Here is a 14,441-nt window from a genome sequence, read left to right as displayed (position 1 = left end):
GGCAGCAGCGGCAGCGCTGCCAGCGGTTGTGAAAGCACTGCCTGGAAGGGTCCGCACCGTGCCCTGGCTCCAAATGTCCAGACGAGGTATTTTTAGCCCCTCGGGGGTTCAGCATTCAGGAGTGCAGCCCTTTCCTGGCAGAAGCCCCAGCCTGGCCATGGCCCCCCAACCTCGCTGCGCTACTGCCCGACTGTACTGGAGGAACCTGGAGGCGCTGACAAGAGAGATCGCTGCCACACGGGCACCGGGAGCGCTGCCCACCGGCGTTGGGTTCCGGGCCGGCGTGGTGGCCTGTCCCCGTCACCGTGTGACGCATTTCACAGAAAGACCCAGCAGGACAGGCTCGGGGGGCTGGGCGCTCCCCTCCCCCTCGGGCCGGGGAATAAACAGAATAAACAGCCCCTTGTGCAGCCGGGGCAGATGATCCGGGGCTGACCAGCAGCCCCCGGCCAGCCCCGCTGGTGGCACAGAATGGCTCCCTTGTGGCAGGCGGGGAGCAGCCTGGTCACAGGGCTGCCTTCGGGGCCATCTTCACCTGGGGGGGTGCAGCGCTGTGCTTCGTGTCCCCTTTGATGTCACCAAAAGAGCCCCAAGAGGCCGCAGCACACGGGGCACCGCTGCTGACAGCGGCAGATCCAGACACGATCCCCCCAAACGGGGATGCAAACAAATTCCCTGCGAGGCCGGTTAATCCTCCCCCGGGAAAAATTAATCAGAGCACTAGGGATGCCAAATAAAAAGCAGATTTGAATAAAGGTTGCAGGAGCACCAGGTTCTCACAGGCAAACACAGGGACAAGTTCTCTCCTCTGGCCCAGGGCAGGAGCACGTGCTCTGGTGCAGCTGTGGGGCTGAGCAGCTCAGCAAACAAAAAAAAATAAATAAAATAAAAGTGGGGGGAATCACATTCCAGTGGCAGTATTTTTAAGCAGCACAATCCATGGAAGAAAAAACTAAAGCCCTGATTTAAACCCCACCTTGCATGCGCCAAGATTTGCCATGCTCAGTGGAGATGTGGAGCACAGAAATGCTGTGGAAAACCAAATTCCAGCCCAGGGCAGCAGGTGAAGGAGCCTCCCTGCTCTTCCCACACGGCAGCAGCTCCCAGCCAGCACAGCATGGGGCTGATCCCAACCCTCCTCGGGACTGGCTGAGCCAAGGCAGGAGTGTCCCAGCTCCCAGCTGGACCTGCTGGGTCCCTGCCAGGCTTCCAGGATGGAGGAGAATGTGTCTGTCCTCCCGGAGCCTGGACATAAACAGGAAGCAAGTGTGGAAAAATACAACAGGTTTGCTCACAGCTCTGCATCCCAGGTAAGGGAAAAAGGGCCAAAACTGCCCAGATGTGGAGGAGCTGGAGGCTCAAGGGACCAAACCTGTGGGGAGCAGTGCTGGCTGAGTGACCCAGTTAATCCCAGTGCAGGACTGGGCACAGGTGGAGCTGGGTGCCTGCAGGACAGTGAAGAGAGGGCAGGGAGCACTCCCAAATCCCAACAGCCACAGCCTGGCTCCAGACAACGGGAAGCAGAAAGAGGAACAGAACACGATCCAGGCAACAGCTTGGTTTAAAGAATTTATTTCAGACAAAAAAACTCCCCACCAAAAAGTAGTACAAAAAGAGTAGAGACAAAGAGTGGTCATTACAAAAGTGTTCACAGATAGAAAAGACTCATCTGAGCAACCCCAGCACAGAGCCCAAGGCACGCTGGCATTGGTTGTGCACGGCCAGGGATTGTCTCAGTGAGGGAATGCAAAAGTCCTCAGCCCCCAAACTCTGCTCAGGTCCTCCTGCAGTGAGCAGGGTCAGCTCCTGGCTCCTGACCACAACATCCAGCTCACCCTTCCCATGCTGGTGCCCACCCAGTGAGCTAGGTTGCTGCTGTGTCCTCACCCCACCAGGGCCCTGATCCCTCTGTGGGCACAGCCTCAAGGACTCCCAGCCCTGAAGGATCCATCCCAACTCCACATCTCCATCAGCACCTGTGGCTGCCACCAGCCTTACACTGGGCTTCCCTCTCTCTTCTTTGGCCACCAGCCACAGCTCCAGGCCCCAGGGCTGGTACCACAGTTGGAGGGTTGGTTTCAGCCCCATCTTGGAGGAGGCAACAGCACACTGTGCAGGGTAGGTGCTGACACTCTCAGCTTTCCTGTTCTTAGTAAGTGGCACCAAAATACTGCCACAGATCATAAATTCATCCCCCAAGTCCTTGTACCAGCCCTTGGAGGCCTTTAGAGTTTGGTTAAGTGGCTCAAACCATTCCCCCCACAGGTACCCACAGGCTTGTGGCAAAGAGTATCAGCGGTGGCTGAGCCCTCTACTTCATCCAGCCAGAAAAGGACTTTTCACTGCCTTGGGGAGCTGCAGTCCTGGTGAGCCACAGGCAAAGGGCTGCACCTGCATCGCCCCGGGGCCCAGCCCTGAGCACCATCCAAACAAACATTCTCCCATAATCCTGAGAAAGCCTCCAAGCTCCTGTTTTCCACACCAGGAGCTGACAGAAGTTTTCAGAGCACGGCACTGCAGGCAAGAGGAGAGCAATCTGGGCTCAAATTCCCTGTTCTAACCCCAAAATCCCGGGGCAGTTCCGAGCCCTGCGTGTCCTGCCTGGCTCCGCACCGCCAGCCCCTCGTGTTCTCCTACCCGCGCTGGCTCTGGGCCCGGGGACAGTCACGACAGGAGTGGCCCAGAGCTGTGAGCAGGGTCGGGGTGTCACGTGCCCGTTTCCAGACCCCAGTGCTGTGAGGGTGCAAGCTGCCATCCCCAGGGATCGTCACGCTGCCACACGCAGCCCTCTCTCAGCAGGTCATGCAGCGCGGGCGGATGCTGTCTGCCATGGGGTTTGGATCCACCTGCAGAGCCAAGGCCAGAGTCAAAAACCTCAGCAGTGGCACGTGCCAGCCTCCAGCAGCCCCCCAGCCCAGAGGGATGAATCACCTCGGAGTAGAGCGGAGGTGGTCGGAAGCGGAATTCCTGGATGTAGGCGAAGAAGGGACCCTCCAGGATGTCCCCGAGCTCGCTGCGGCACGGAGGAGCCAGGCTCTGCTCGGCCTCTGGGCTGGACACGACTGCTGAGTACTCAGGGGGGGCTGGAGAGAAAGGAGAACCATCAGGGAATACCAAACACTCTCCATAAATGGGGGACACACAGGTAAACGAGCTTCAAACCCACTACTTCCCAAAGCCTCTCAGTTCCCCGAGGAACGAACCCAGGAGATTCAGCACCACAACCAAAAAATTACGTTAAAAACCAGCAAAGCTGGCCCAGTAGGGAACTTTGTGTCTCACTCTCCTGATCAGAGGGTTTATCCCAGGGAGGAGATGCTCACCCTCCAGCTGCTCCGGGATGGTGCTGAGCCAGTCCAGGTTGACGCTGTACTGGCTGCTGACGCTGGAGGTGCGGCTCCCGAAGGGATGCAGCGGGATGGTCCCGATGACAAGAGGCAGCTCAAGGAGCAGCTTGGACGTCCCAGGAATATCCACACAAACCTGCCGAGACAGGGAGCAGCAGGGAAGCTCAGCTTGGTGGTGTTTTCCCAATCTGGAGGGGCAGGTATCTCCCCTGAGCTGGGCAGGAGGGGATTCCTGCAGCTCCCCTCACCTTCAGGGAGTATTCCACCTGGATGATGCGGCACTGCAGGATGGACGGCCCCACGGGCGGGATCTTCAGCGCCCGGCCGTGCCACACCTCCCTCTTCCCGGCTGGAATGGGGTCCCCAGTGATGCTGGTCACCACGGACTTCTTCTGCTTCTTGGTGCCCCGGGCGATGAAGGTCTGGGTCTGGATGATGGCAGCCTTGGGCACCACGGCGCGGCTCGTGCAGTTGTCGATCTCGGCAAAGATGGGGATGACCTCACCTGCCAAAACAGACACACACACACGTTGGAGGAGGGGAGGCAGAGCCCAGTCCTGCCTCGAGGAATTGCTGCACAGGCCCACAGAGGGTTGGCCACGCTGTCTGACAGGGCAGGGATGGGTTCACCCAGGAGGAGCATCCCAAGGATGCACACACTAAAGCTCTCTGATTTCCTGCCAGCTCACAGTGACCCAAACCCCCTCCTCTGGGCTCTCTGAGGGTCAAGGGTCCCAGCACATGGTCTCACCTGGGGTGTAGCCTTTTCGGTCAATCTTGGCAGTCACAGACACTTGGCCACGGTTGCAGTACCAGGCACGAGCAAGTTTCTCCTTAGCACCTGCCTGGGGAGCCTGGAGAGAGGGAAATATTTAGGCTATTTAGTAACTAAGGATGAAACTCACAGCAATCACCTCCCTGGCACCAAGAACCTGCCAGGGAGCATCAGCAACTTCTCAGGTATCTGATGCAAGAAGCTGTTGCAATGCATTAAAGTTTCCAAAACCAAGGAGGCATAGCTGACCTCTGCCCAGCCCAGGTAATGCTGGAGGGCACAAGTTACAGGGGGGAAAGATTCCCTCTGGAAACCAGGCCTGCCTTGTAGTGCTGAAGGGGAGGCAGACACCTTCCCCGTGGGCTTCTTAGGTAAGTTTTGGATGTCAGAGCCCCGGGGTGGAGCAGGGGGAGCTCACCAGCAGTGCAGGGGTGTTTATGTCGATGGGTTCAATCACAGTGAACTCCTTCTTTGCTTTCTTCACTGTTGACCAGGGTCTGTGCAGCTTGGCCTTCACCCAGTAGCGCACGCTGCCGTGCTTCCCCTCAAAGGAGGTGGCCAGGGTCCTGGGCACAAGCAACAAACAGTTTTAGAAGGGTTTTGCTCAAAAAAACTCATTTTCAAGATGCCCTCTCCCCCCAAAAATGCCAACTTACTCGGGCAGCTGGAAGGTGAAGGGGAACTCGTGCTTTCCTGCCTGCAGGACAGTGGCCTCACCATTGTCTGTGGGCAAAACAGATCGAGGAGGATTAGCTCCCTCCTACAGAACTTCCTCCCCAGGCAGGTCACAGAGGTGTGCAGCACCCAGCAAGGAGCAGCACGAGGGCACAGCAGAGCTTCTGCCAGGGCTGAGCTGCAGCAGCTGTGACACAAGAGCTGGGCACTGTCTGCATTCCAGGCGTCTGCAGACGGGCACGGCCCAGGGGCACCTCCTCAGAGAGCTGGGCAGCTTCCCCAGGTGGGCTCTGCTTCACCCTGCAGCCACCTCACCCCACAGCTCTGGAGTGAGAGCCCAAGATGCCCAGATGGAGGGAGAGTGGCCAGCCAAGCCCCCATGCCCCTCAAGAGTTTGCAGCCCAGGGCTGAAGGGTTCATTTAGGCCAATCCTGCTGCTCAAAACAAGCTCCTGAACCTCCACTTTTCCAACGCTGCTTCCCTGCCATGAACAGCTTGGAGAAAAGGAGGAGTATTGTCCCCAGCCGAGGAGCCCTGCCCAGCAGCAGCATCCAAATGTACACCCCAAGATTTCGGGGTGAAGTGTCTGCAGGGACCTCCACAGCCCATTTCCAGAGCTCTCAGTCCCTAAGGCACCTAAATTTCAGCTTGTTGGCGTGTCACACACCCAGCAGCCAGGCTGTCCCCGGCACCCACACCCCTGCAGCTTTGGGGTGCCGGTGGCCCCAGGCACCCCGATTTCAGCCCGCTGGGGTGTCTGGAGCACCCAGCAGCCCAGGCTGCCCCACACCGCGCTGTTTCAGCCCTTGGGGTGCCCGGTACCCCCACCCGACCGGTGGGCGCCGCACCCCGGGGTGCCCCCGGCGCGGGGGGTGCCGTACCTGGCGGTGCCATCAGCGTGTCGCGGTGGCTCAGAAACTCCACCTGGTCGCTGTAGCTCTGCGTGTAGGCGGTGCTGGAGCCGGCGCTGCGGGACTCGGTCCAGTGGACGCGGGCGGCGCCCATGGCCCGCAGCCGCAGCGCCCCGAGCCGCGCGGCCGCCGCCAGCTCCAGCACCACGCGGCCCGACACCGCCTGCCCGGGGCTGAAGGCGGCCGGGCCGTCCCGCTCCGCGCCCTCCAGCACGATGCAGAAGCGTTTGAGGCGATCGAAAATCATGGCGCTGCTCAGCCCCGACCGGCGCGATGCGGCTCAACCCGGCTCGGCTCGGCTGAGCCCGGCTTTAAGCGGCCGGCGCGGCCGGGGGCGGCCCCGGCGGGGCGGGACGGGCCGGGCCGGGCCGGCCCCGCCGGGCTCTGCAAAACAAGGCAGGGAGCATGTGCGGATCGGCCCCTCGGCACGGGGAGCTCCGCGGGGGGGTTGGACCGTGCCGTGCCGTGCCGTGCCGGTCCCAGCCGGGCTCCCTGATTTATCCCGGTGCCGCACCGAGCCATCGCCGGGGGAGCACTGCCAGGCTCGGGGGGATGCTCCCTGTCTGCTGCCGGCCCGTTCAGTGCCCCCCAAGACTCCCTGCAGCTCCCATCCTTGGCGCCAAGCTCGTCCCTAGCTTCTGTACTTGCCCCATAAATTTCCTTTCCAACTCCATCCTTGCCCCCCAAAATTTTCCCCTCCAACTCCATCCTTGCCCCCCAAAACTCCCTTCCAGCTGCTGTTCTTGACCCTCAAAATCTCCTTCCAGCTCCCATCCTTGTCTCTCAAACTCCCTTCTAGCTCCCATCCTTGCCTCTCAAACTCCCTTCTAGCTCCTAACCTTGCCTCTCAAACTCCCTTCTAGCTCCTAACCTTGCCTCTCAAAATCCCCGTCCTTGCCTCTCAAGATCCCCGTCCTTGCCCACCAAAATCCCCAACCTTGACCTCCAAGCCCCCCTCTAATTTCCATCCTTGTCCCCCAGATTTCCTCCAAGCCCCCTCCACCTCCATCCTTGTGCCCAAATCTCCTTTGCAGCTCCCATCCGTGCCCCTCAAGCTCGCTCACCAGCTTTTATCCTTGACCCCCAAAAATCCCCGTCCTTGCCCCCAAAATCCACATCCTTGCCCCTCAAACTCCTCCTGCAGCTCCAATCCTGACATCCCAGCCCATCTTTGTCCAGAATCCCCATTCCCAGGGTCACAGGGCCGGGGGATTCCTCACTCCTTCCAGTGCCCCCAGGCCAGAGCCCTCTGAGGGCCGCACCCCACACCGACCCACATCCTTCCCTCCCCAAGAGCCGTTCCCAGGGCTCGGAACCGGCCACAGCTGGATCTGGGCTCCTGACACGCGGGGATGCCTGGGACATCACTTCACTCAGTTCTGAGAAATCGAGAACTGGCTGGAGTTCAGCTTGTGCAACCAGGGTGAGCAATCCTCTTCCCTGCGCCTGTTAACCAGGCGAGCGCCAGTTTTCCACCAGATCCTGCTGGGACTGGTGTCCCAAACTGAGTGATAAATCCCACCTGCACGGGCAGGAGCAGCTCAGGGACTCGCTCCATGCCGGTTGCTCAGCCGGGGTGAAAGTGTGGAAACTGGGAACTGGTGATTCCCAGCAGGGACATCACCACCAGCAGTGCCCTGAGGTGTTGTAAAAGGGAGGAGAGAGGAATCTGTGCCCTCCAAAAGGGTTAATAAGCCTTAGAAACTTCCACTTTGGTGATGGCTGTCATGTTTGCCGAGCACCAGAGCCCTGCACCCCCGGCAGGGCAGGGGATAAGACAGAACAGGCACTAAAAACGTTACTCAGCATTTGGCTGCCTGAGTTTTGGGGATTTTTGAGTTGCTCCCAGCCATGCCGGGCAGGACCTGCTGTGCTGAACTCGGCTGATCACAGCCACTTTTAAAAAATGAGCTGGGCTGAAGCCTGGCACTGCTTTAGCTGTTTCCAAGGCCGGACTGGAATTGTGTGTCTCCCTCCCCAGGGGAAGGGGGCTGTGGTTTGTTTTATGTGCACGGCCATTTGCTGCCACGGGCAAACATGAATCATAGCAAAAGCTCCGAGGGAGAGGGAAGGGAGGAAGGAAGGCACGTCACAGCACGAGCTGACTGGTGACACCGGCTCTGGGAAGGCGCCTGGTGTCCCTGCAGTGACATTAGAGGTGGGGAGGCTCTTGAGAGGGGCTGGAGCCTTGGCTGGGCCCCTCTCTTTGCTTGGCATCCCGCTCCTCCTCCTCCTCCCGGCACACACCCCTGGGCTGTGACTCAGCCCTCGCCCACGGGATTCGGATCCCTGCAAACCAAACCCAACCAAACCAAACCAAACCAACCCAAACCTCCCTCCCGTGGCAGTGCACCCAGTGCCCTCGGCTGTCCCTCATGGGGAGGGAGCACAGCCCCTCCCTGACCCCTCTGGGACCCCCACACCCAGAGAGGGTCTCTCCTCTCTCCTGCGATCCCCAGGTGGGGAGCACAGCCAAGGGTTTTCCTTTCAGGTGCCCAAGGCAAGCCCAGCCAGGCCGGGCACAGGACTCAGGGCACCATCTCCAACTCTTCAGCCCCATCTAGAGTCTGGCCAGGCTGGAGCTGCTCCCAGCAGGAGCTGACACCCTGCCCGGCTCATGGGGGGCTGCACCTTGCCTGGCCTGCTGCTGCGACCTGGTGGCTTCTCCCCACCGAGCCCGGAGTCACACGAGGCTCCGGAGAGAAGGGAATGCAGCAGGTAAATGGGTAAGGCAGCAGGATGGGGGTGAGATGGGACAACGCAGAGCCTGGCACAAGCACGTGCTCCCAGGCTGAGGAACCAGCCCCATCCCTGCCAGATTCGGGACTGCTGTGTATGGACAAGGTGGGGTCACCCCACAAAGGAAGGAGAGCTCTGATGCCATAACTCTCCTGGATGTCTCCATGAAATAAAATGGCTTCTGGATGTTTGCCTCTCACCAGGGCAGGAAATACACCTTTGGGAAGTGCTGCAGGATCCTCGGAGAGAAAAGATCACTGCACAACAATTATTTATGTTTCCTATCCTCCCATCATCTCACGCAGAAGAGTCCAGGGCTCTCCTTTGCCCATTAACCCCCTGTCTTTTCCTCTCCCCTGCTCCCTCTCTCAGATGATTACACAACACACGTTTAAAGGCCCTGCCTGAGCATCCTTCTTGCACACTTTTTTCTTGTCTCTCAGCGCAGCACCCCAGTGCCCGCACTCACCACCCTGCCAGGAAACTGCAGATAAACTCAGCTGAGGGGAGAGCAGAAGGGAGGGCGCTTATCTGTGCCCGGCTTCCCTCCTCTGCACTGCCTTGTTACCATGACAAAACCTGCATTTTTTAAACACCACGCAGCCACAGCTGATCTCGTGGAGAAGCAGCAAGAAAGGAGCAGTCACAGGGACTGGCTGTCGGATGGTGGCACGTTTCTCACCAGCTGACATCAGGAAGGCCCTCACGCTGCTGTTGGGGACAGCAGGATCCAAAGGAAGTTATTTTGGCTGCAGGACAGCCCCTCTCTGCTGTTCATTCCCGTAAAACGCCCCGGTGATCACACGTGTCCCTCTCACAAGGCAGAAAAGGAAACTGTGTACAGCCAGAGACAATAAAATGCAGGTTCTGGTGAGGCTCTGTGCCCCCCAGGCAGTCCCTGTGCAGTCAGGGAGGGCAGGAGCCATCAGCTCTGAGCTGCAGGTGTGCAGGGTGCCTGTGAGGCCGAGCAGCTCCTGCAATTCCAGCTGGCTCCAAGGGCCCCTGGAGCACACAATCCCAGCAGCAGAATCCAAAGGTGCTGGCAGCAGCTTGTGGCTTCCCTACAGACGTTCCCTGCAGGGATAGGGGGGGATAAAACTCACCCTGTCACCTCAGAGCTAACGGGACACGGACCAAGTACTGCATGACCAAGTGCTCAGGACCTTCACTTCAGGGCAAGGCCTTAATTGTAATTTGGACACTTTGTAGAGGTGCAGCTGCCAAGGGGACATCCTTAGGCACAGCATGGAAGAGCTGCTGCCAAAAGACAGAAACAACAGAGCAGTGCAGGTGTTTGGAGCAGATGGCAGGGCACGGTTGTCCAGAAATAGAGAGAATTACCTTCCCAGTACAGTCCAGAGACAGGAACACCTCCAGGAAGCCAGCTCAGGTCCTCTTTCCATCCCTCCAGTTTATTCCTGTAACATCTACATTTGCCAAATTGGGCTGGCACCACTGTCTGGGCCACTGACATATTGAAATGCCCTCAGCCTAATTCCTACAGCTACCTCCAGGGCAGGGCAACCAGGCCACAAGGCCATGAGAAACAGGGAAAGGAGGAGGAAAAGCAACAGAGGAATGGCTGTGCCACTGTTATTGGAGGGGAGGATAAAAGACATGCATGTTCCTAAGAAAAGCCAGAGTTAATGAGTGGATGGACGGTTGAGACATCCCACATCCCTCAGCTCTGGATCGTTTCATCCCCAGCACACAAAGAATGGCTTGTGGCATGCAAGTGGCTTGTCCTCTTGCAGCAGATCCAAGCAACGTGCCAGCTGGGCACGCGGTCCCAGCATCGGGGACCCAAAAACAAACACTGGCTGAAGCACTAAGTGCTCTTTCCACACTTGTGAACAGACACTCGTGTTTGCTCTTCCCTGTGCAAACACAACAAAAGCCACAAATCCCTGATGCTCACCAGCCCTGGCTTTGCCAGCAGCCTCCTGGAAACCAGCAGCAGAGAGAGAAACCCTTGGCCAAGGTGAGGAGAAGGGCAAAGAGCCCTGAGTGGGTCAGCAACACCCACAGGGCAGAGGTTCCTCTGAAGGGACACCTGCAGCCTGAGGAGTCCCAAACCAACACCCTGGCACACAGACCCACCCAAGGCAGTTCCAGTCCCATGCCTTGGCACACAGAGACACATCCAAGAGGGTTGCAAACCCATGTCCTGGCACACAGCCTCACCTAAGGGGGTTCTAACCCCACAGCCTGGCACACAGACCCATCCAAGGAGATCCCAACCCCACACCCTGGCACACAGACCCATCCAAGAGGGTCCCAAACCCATGTCCTGGTACACAGACTCACCTAAGAGTGTTCTAACCCCACAGCCTGGCACACAGACTCATCCAAGGCAGTTCCAACCCCATGTCCTGGCACACAGACCCATCCAAGAGGGTCCCAACCCAACGCCCTGGCACACAGACCCATCCAAGAGCCGTTCCAGTCCCATGTCCTGGCACACAGACCCATCCAATGGGGTCCTGGTCCCATGCCTTGGCATACAGACCCATCCAAGAGGGTTGCAATCCTGTGCCCTGCCACACAGACCCACCCAAGGCAGTTCCAGTCCCATGCCTTGGCATACAGACCCATGCAATGGGGTTGCAATCCTGTGCCCTGGCACACAGACCCACCCAAGGCAGTTCCAGTCCCATGCCTTGGCATACAGACCCATGCAATTGGGTCCCAATCCCACACCCTGGCACACATACTCACCCAAGAGGGTTCCATTCCATCCCCTGGCACACAGACCCACCCAAGGAGATCCCAACCCCACGCCCTGGCTCAGCCACCCACCCCGCGCCGCGGCCTTACCGGAGATGAGCTGCCGGCGGCGGTGCAGGAAGGTCTGGCAGGCTGTGTAGTCCCGGTAGACGATGTTGAGGCCGATGCTGTGGCTCTCCAGCCAGTGCACGGTGGCCAGGCCGCGGGCACACACCTCCAGCGCCCGCACGCGCAGCGCCCCGCGCAGCTCCAGCTGCACCCGCCCGTGCAGCAGCTGCCCACCGCCATGGGCCGGGCCGTCCTCCAGCCTCACCGCCAGCCTCCGCACCCGCCCCGGCGGCTGCATGGCCGCTGCCCACGCTGCCCACGCAGCTCCAGGAGGATGGTGCCTGCCCGCAGCTTTCCAGGGAAGGGAGGAAGAGCAAAGGCTGCACCAAAATTCCTGAGTTTATCGCGGTTCCCGGCTGGCCCCACCCTGCAGGCCTTCCCGGGGGTTGGGCTGAGCCCCTGTTTTGCAGCGAGGCTTCAGCGCTGGGCTCGTGTGCGTGACGTTGTCCTGTAGTGACGAGGGACGTGTTTTTAAACTGAGAAAAAAACGTGCCTCCATCTTATCTCTGAGTCACAGACACTGGCGACGTGACACCGGGACGTGCTGGTGGCAGCGCTGGCAGGGAGGGGTGACACACGTGCTGGCAGATCCCACACAGCGGGCAATCCAAGAAAGCCTCTTTGGCCTGCCCGCTTCAGGCATTCCTGGGGCACTGCTGGAATGGGAGAGGAGCTCAGAAAGCAGAGGGCCTCGCTCCAAAAACCAGCTTTGCTTTCCGTGTCTGAAGTTGCACTAAAATCCACGTGAAAAAGAATGTGAATAATCACAGGGACTCCCAGCAACAGCTCTCCCAGCCAGCTGGTGCCTCCAAGGGTGATTCCAGCACTTATCTCCGTGGCTGTTCCTGCAGCAGCACAGGTGGCAGTGCCACCTCAGGGTCACATCAAAGGAATGGGGCAGACCTGGAGCAGATGCAAGTCCCTGTTACTCCACCAATTGTTGCAACTGAGGTGTTTGACAACGTGCTGGCATGAGGGACTGATGGGAGTGCCTGTGTGCACTTGGAAGATGTGAGTGCACGGCTCCTTTGAAGCACGTGTGGAGCAGAGATTGTCTCATTCCTGAAAAATAAAGAGTCAAATCCATAAAGGGAAGCACGAGGCTCGTGGGCCCGGGCACTGCTCACACACAGAGTGAAGCAGTTGTGAAACTTCACTGGCCCCGTGCTCAGAGGGTCCCGAGGAATCAAAGCCATGTGCATGAAAAGGCTGAGAAGAGCTTCTCAAGTGGCAGCTGTGCCACCCTGCTCGCTCAACAAACCCTAAGAGAAGGGGCTGGCGATCCCTCTGGAACACACCTAGATCCCAAACAGAGTTAGTGCAAGCTCAGCAGTCAGGAAGCCCATGTGAGCGACCAGCTCAACAAAAACACAGGGCTCACCTCCAGGAAAACAGCCCGCTCATCACAACTGGCCAGAGCTGCCTCGCTGCCCTACTGTTCACTGACCTTTGGTTGCAGGCCTTGACACCAAAATCCAAACAGAAAATAAGGGAATATCCCATCCCCCACGCAGCCCTGGTGCTGCCTCTCGCCCTGTTTGATCTCCTGCCCTTTTTCTGTGCCTCCCCCTACCCCAACTGCTCCCTTCCACCCCAGAGGCACCATGGCTCCTGCCATGCTGAGGGATGTGTCACCCACGCCTTTGGGCTAATCTCCTAGTGTTTATTCTTGCTGTCACAACACCTCCTTGTGTCCTCATTCAATCTGAGAAAGAGATGTTCCCTGTGACAACACACAGCCGGGCCAAGAGCAGAGCACAGGGACGGCTCTGAGATCCCACGCCGTGTAGGCAGCTCAGAGTGCGTCAGCAGCTGCTGGAGGAGGGAGGACATCACCTTCCTCTGGGGACAGGGCCCTGCCAGGGTCCCCATGGGGACACAGCTCCCTCGGGAGTTTGCCTTTTGGATTTCTGTGGGCTTGGGTGTGAACTCGCCTCTCTGCTCAGCCCCGCAGAGGTTCTGTGCCCTGCTGGGCAGCCCCTGGGATGAACATTTCATCTGAGGAGACACAACAGCTCTCAGCTCACTGGATGGGGCTGAGAAAGGGGCCGGTGGCACCACTGAGCCTGGCAGCCCCAAGATCTGAGTGTTCTTACCTAAAGGGTCACCCCACCTGGGCAGCGGCAGCATCCTCTGTCTCCGGGCACACGCTCAGCTTTCTCTGCAGGTGGTGCAGAGGTGTCTACCCTGCCTGGACACCTCTAGCCACGACAATTTTCCTCCTCTGACCCTCTGTGGGGGACTTCAGCCCCATTCTACCTCCCTCCAACACTCCCTGGCTTAGGGATTTGGTTGCCTGTCCTCCCTCTCCCTTCAAAATATTTCTCATCTACAACTCTGCTCCCACCTGAGGCTGGAGCAGACAGGGTTTGGTGCTCACTGGTCCAGCTCAAATAGCTCAGGAGCACACTCCAAGGGTATAAACCCACTTTCCCTGTGGTTAATCCAAGCCTGTTAAGGCTGTGCCTGCTGTGGCACGTCTTTGGGGAGTCCCTCTGCTGCCTGTGTGGCACCAGCATGGCTGGCGTGGTTCTGACAGAACTTTCATCTGCTGATAGATGGAATCAAAATAAAAATTAAATTCGAGGCAGTAAATTAGGAGGCAGTCACAGATACCTGTGTGCATTTCCCTTGCTGACAGAAAAAGGCCAGTTCTGCCATCAGCACTTTGCTCAAAACCCTCACCCAAACAGAAAACAGCTCTCGGGGTGAGGAGGCAAATGAAGAAATTCACATGGCAATTATGGGAACATCACTCCATATGGTAGTTGTGGAGCTGCTCCAGAAATTTAGGGCCAAGGAAAAGACTGATTCAGCTATGATCTGTTCCATTTGTTGATTTAGCAAATCAAATGGCTTAAACACCGATCCATGGCATGAAGGGACCTCTCTCTGAACTGCTGGACAAACAGGAGGCAGCGTCAGAGGAGGATTTTCTTAATGCCTTCCATGAGCAGCTCTAACCACATCCCTTCCTGAGGTTGCATAAGCACAGCTTTTGATCAAAATCCTTTCCTTCCTCCCAAAAATAAATGTAAAACAACTTTTAAAAACAAATGTAGCGATGATGAAAGATCAAGACACTGATTCATGTCCCAGAAATAATTCATTTTATTCATTTTACGTAAGGAAGTAGCAAAGGGATTGACACCAGATTGC

General features: G+C 58.1%; 1 protein-coding gene across 2 annotated transcripts; it reads right to left on the bottom strand.

Annotated features, from left to right (window-relative positions):
- Positions 1–1,556: 1,556 nt before the first annotated feature.
- On the bottom strand, positions 1,557–11,671 carry ARRDC2 (arrestin domain containing 2). Of its 2 annotated transcripts, none has more exons than XM_039700364.1 (8): positions 11,265–11,671; positions 4,779–4,845; positions 4,541–4,688; positions 4,099–4,201; positions 3,596–3,852; positions 3,324–3,483; positions 2,932–3,083; positions 1,557–2,846 (listed from the first exon to the last, which is right to left on the bottom strand). In XM_039700364.1, the coding sequence occupies exons 1-8, from the start codon at positions 11,518–11,520 to the stop codon at positions 2,793–2,795; spliced, it is 1,197 nt and encodes a 398-aa protein (XP_039556298.1). In that variant the 5' UTR covers positions 11,521–11,671; the 3' UTR covers positions 1,557–2,792. The 2 variants fall into 2 exon arrangements, with proteins under 2 accessions (XP_039556298.1, XP_039556297.1); XM_039700363.1 differs by lacking the exon at positions 11,265–11,671 and adding an exon at positions 5,679–6,127.
- Positions 11,672–14,441: the final 2,770 nt, after the last annotated feature.

This window comes from Passer montanus, unplaced genomic scaffold, assembly GCF_014805655.1.
Source record: "Passer montanus isolate IOZ18808 unplaced genomic scaffold, ASM1480565v1 scaffold140, whole genome shotgun sequence".
NCBI classification, from domain to species: domain Eukaryota; kingdom Metazoa; phylum Chordata; class Aves; order Passeriformes; family Passeridae; genus Passer; species Passer montanus.
The sequence above is the reverse complement of the archived record's forward strand: the minus strand, read 5'-3'. Positions and strand labels throughout refer to the sequence as shown.

Coding starts and splice junctions, on each gene's coding strand:
- ARRDC2 (XM_039700363.1), bottom strand. CDS start 5,955: ATGATTTTCGATCGCCTCAAACGCTTCTGCATCGTGCTGGAGGGCGCG. Junction 4,202..4,540: donor TAAACACCCCTGCACTGCTG/GTGAGCTCCCCC, acceptor CCCTCTCTCCAG/GCTCCCCAGGCAGGTGCTAA. Junction 3,853..4,098: donor CCGAAAAGGCTACACCCCAG/GTGAGACCATGT, acceptor CTGTTTTGGCAG/GTGAGGTCATCCCCATCTTT.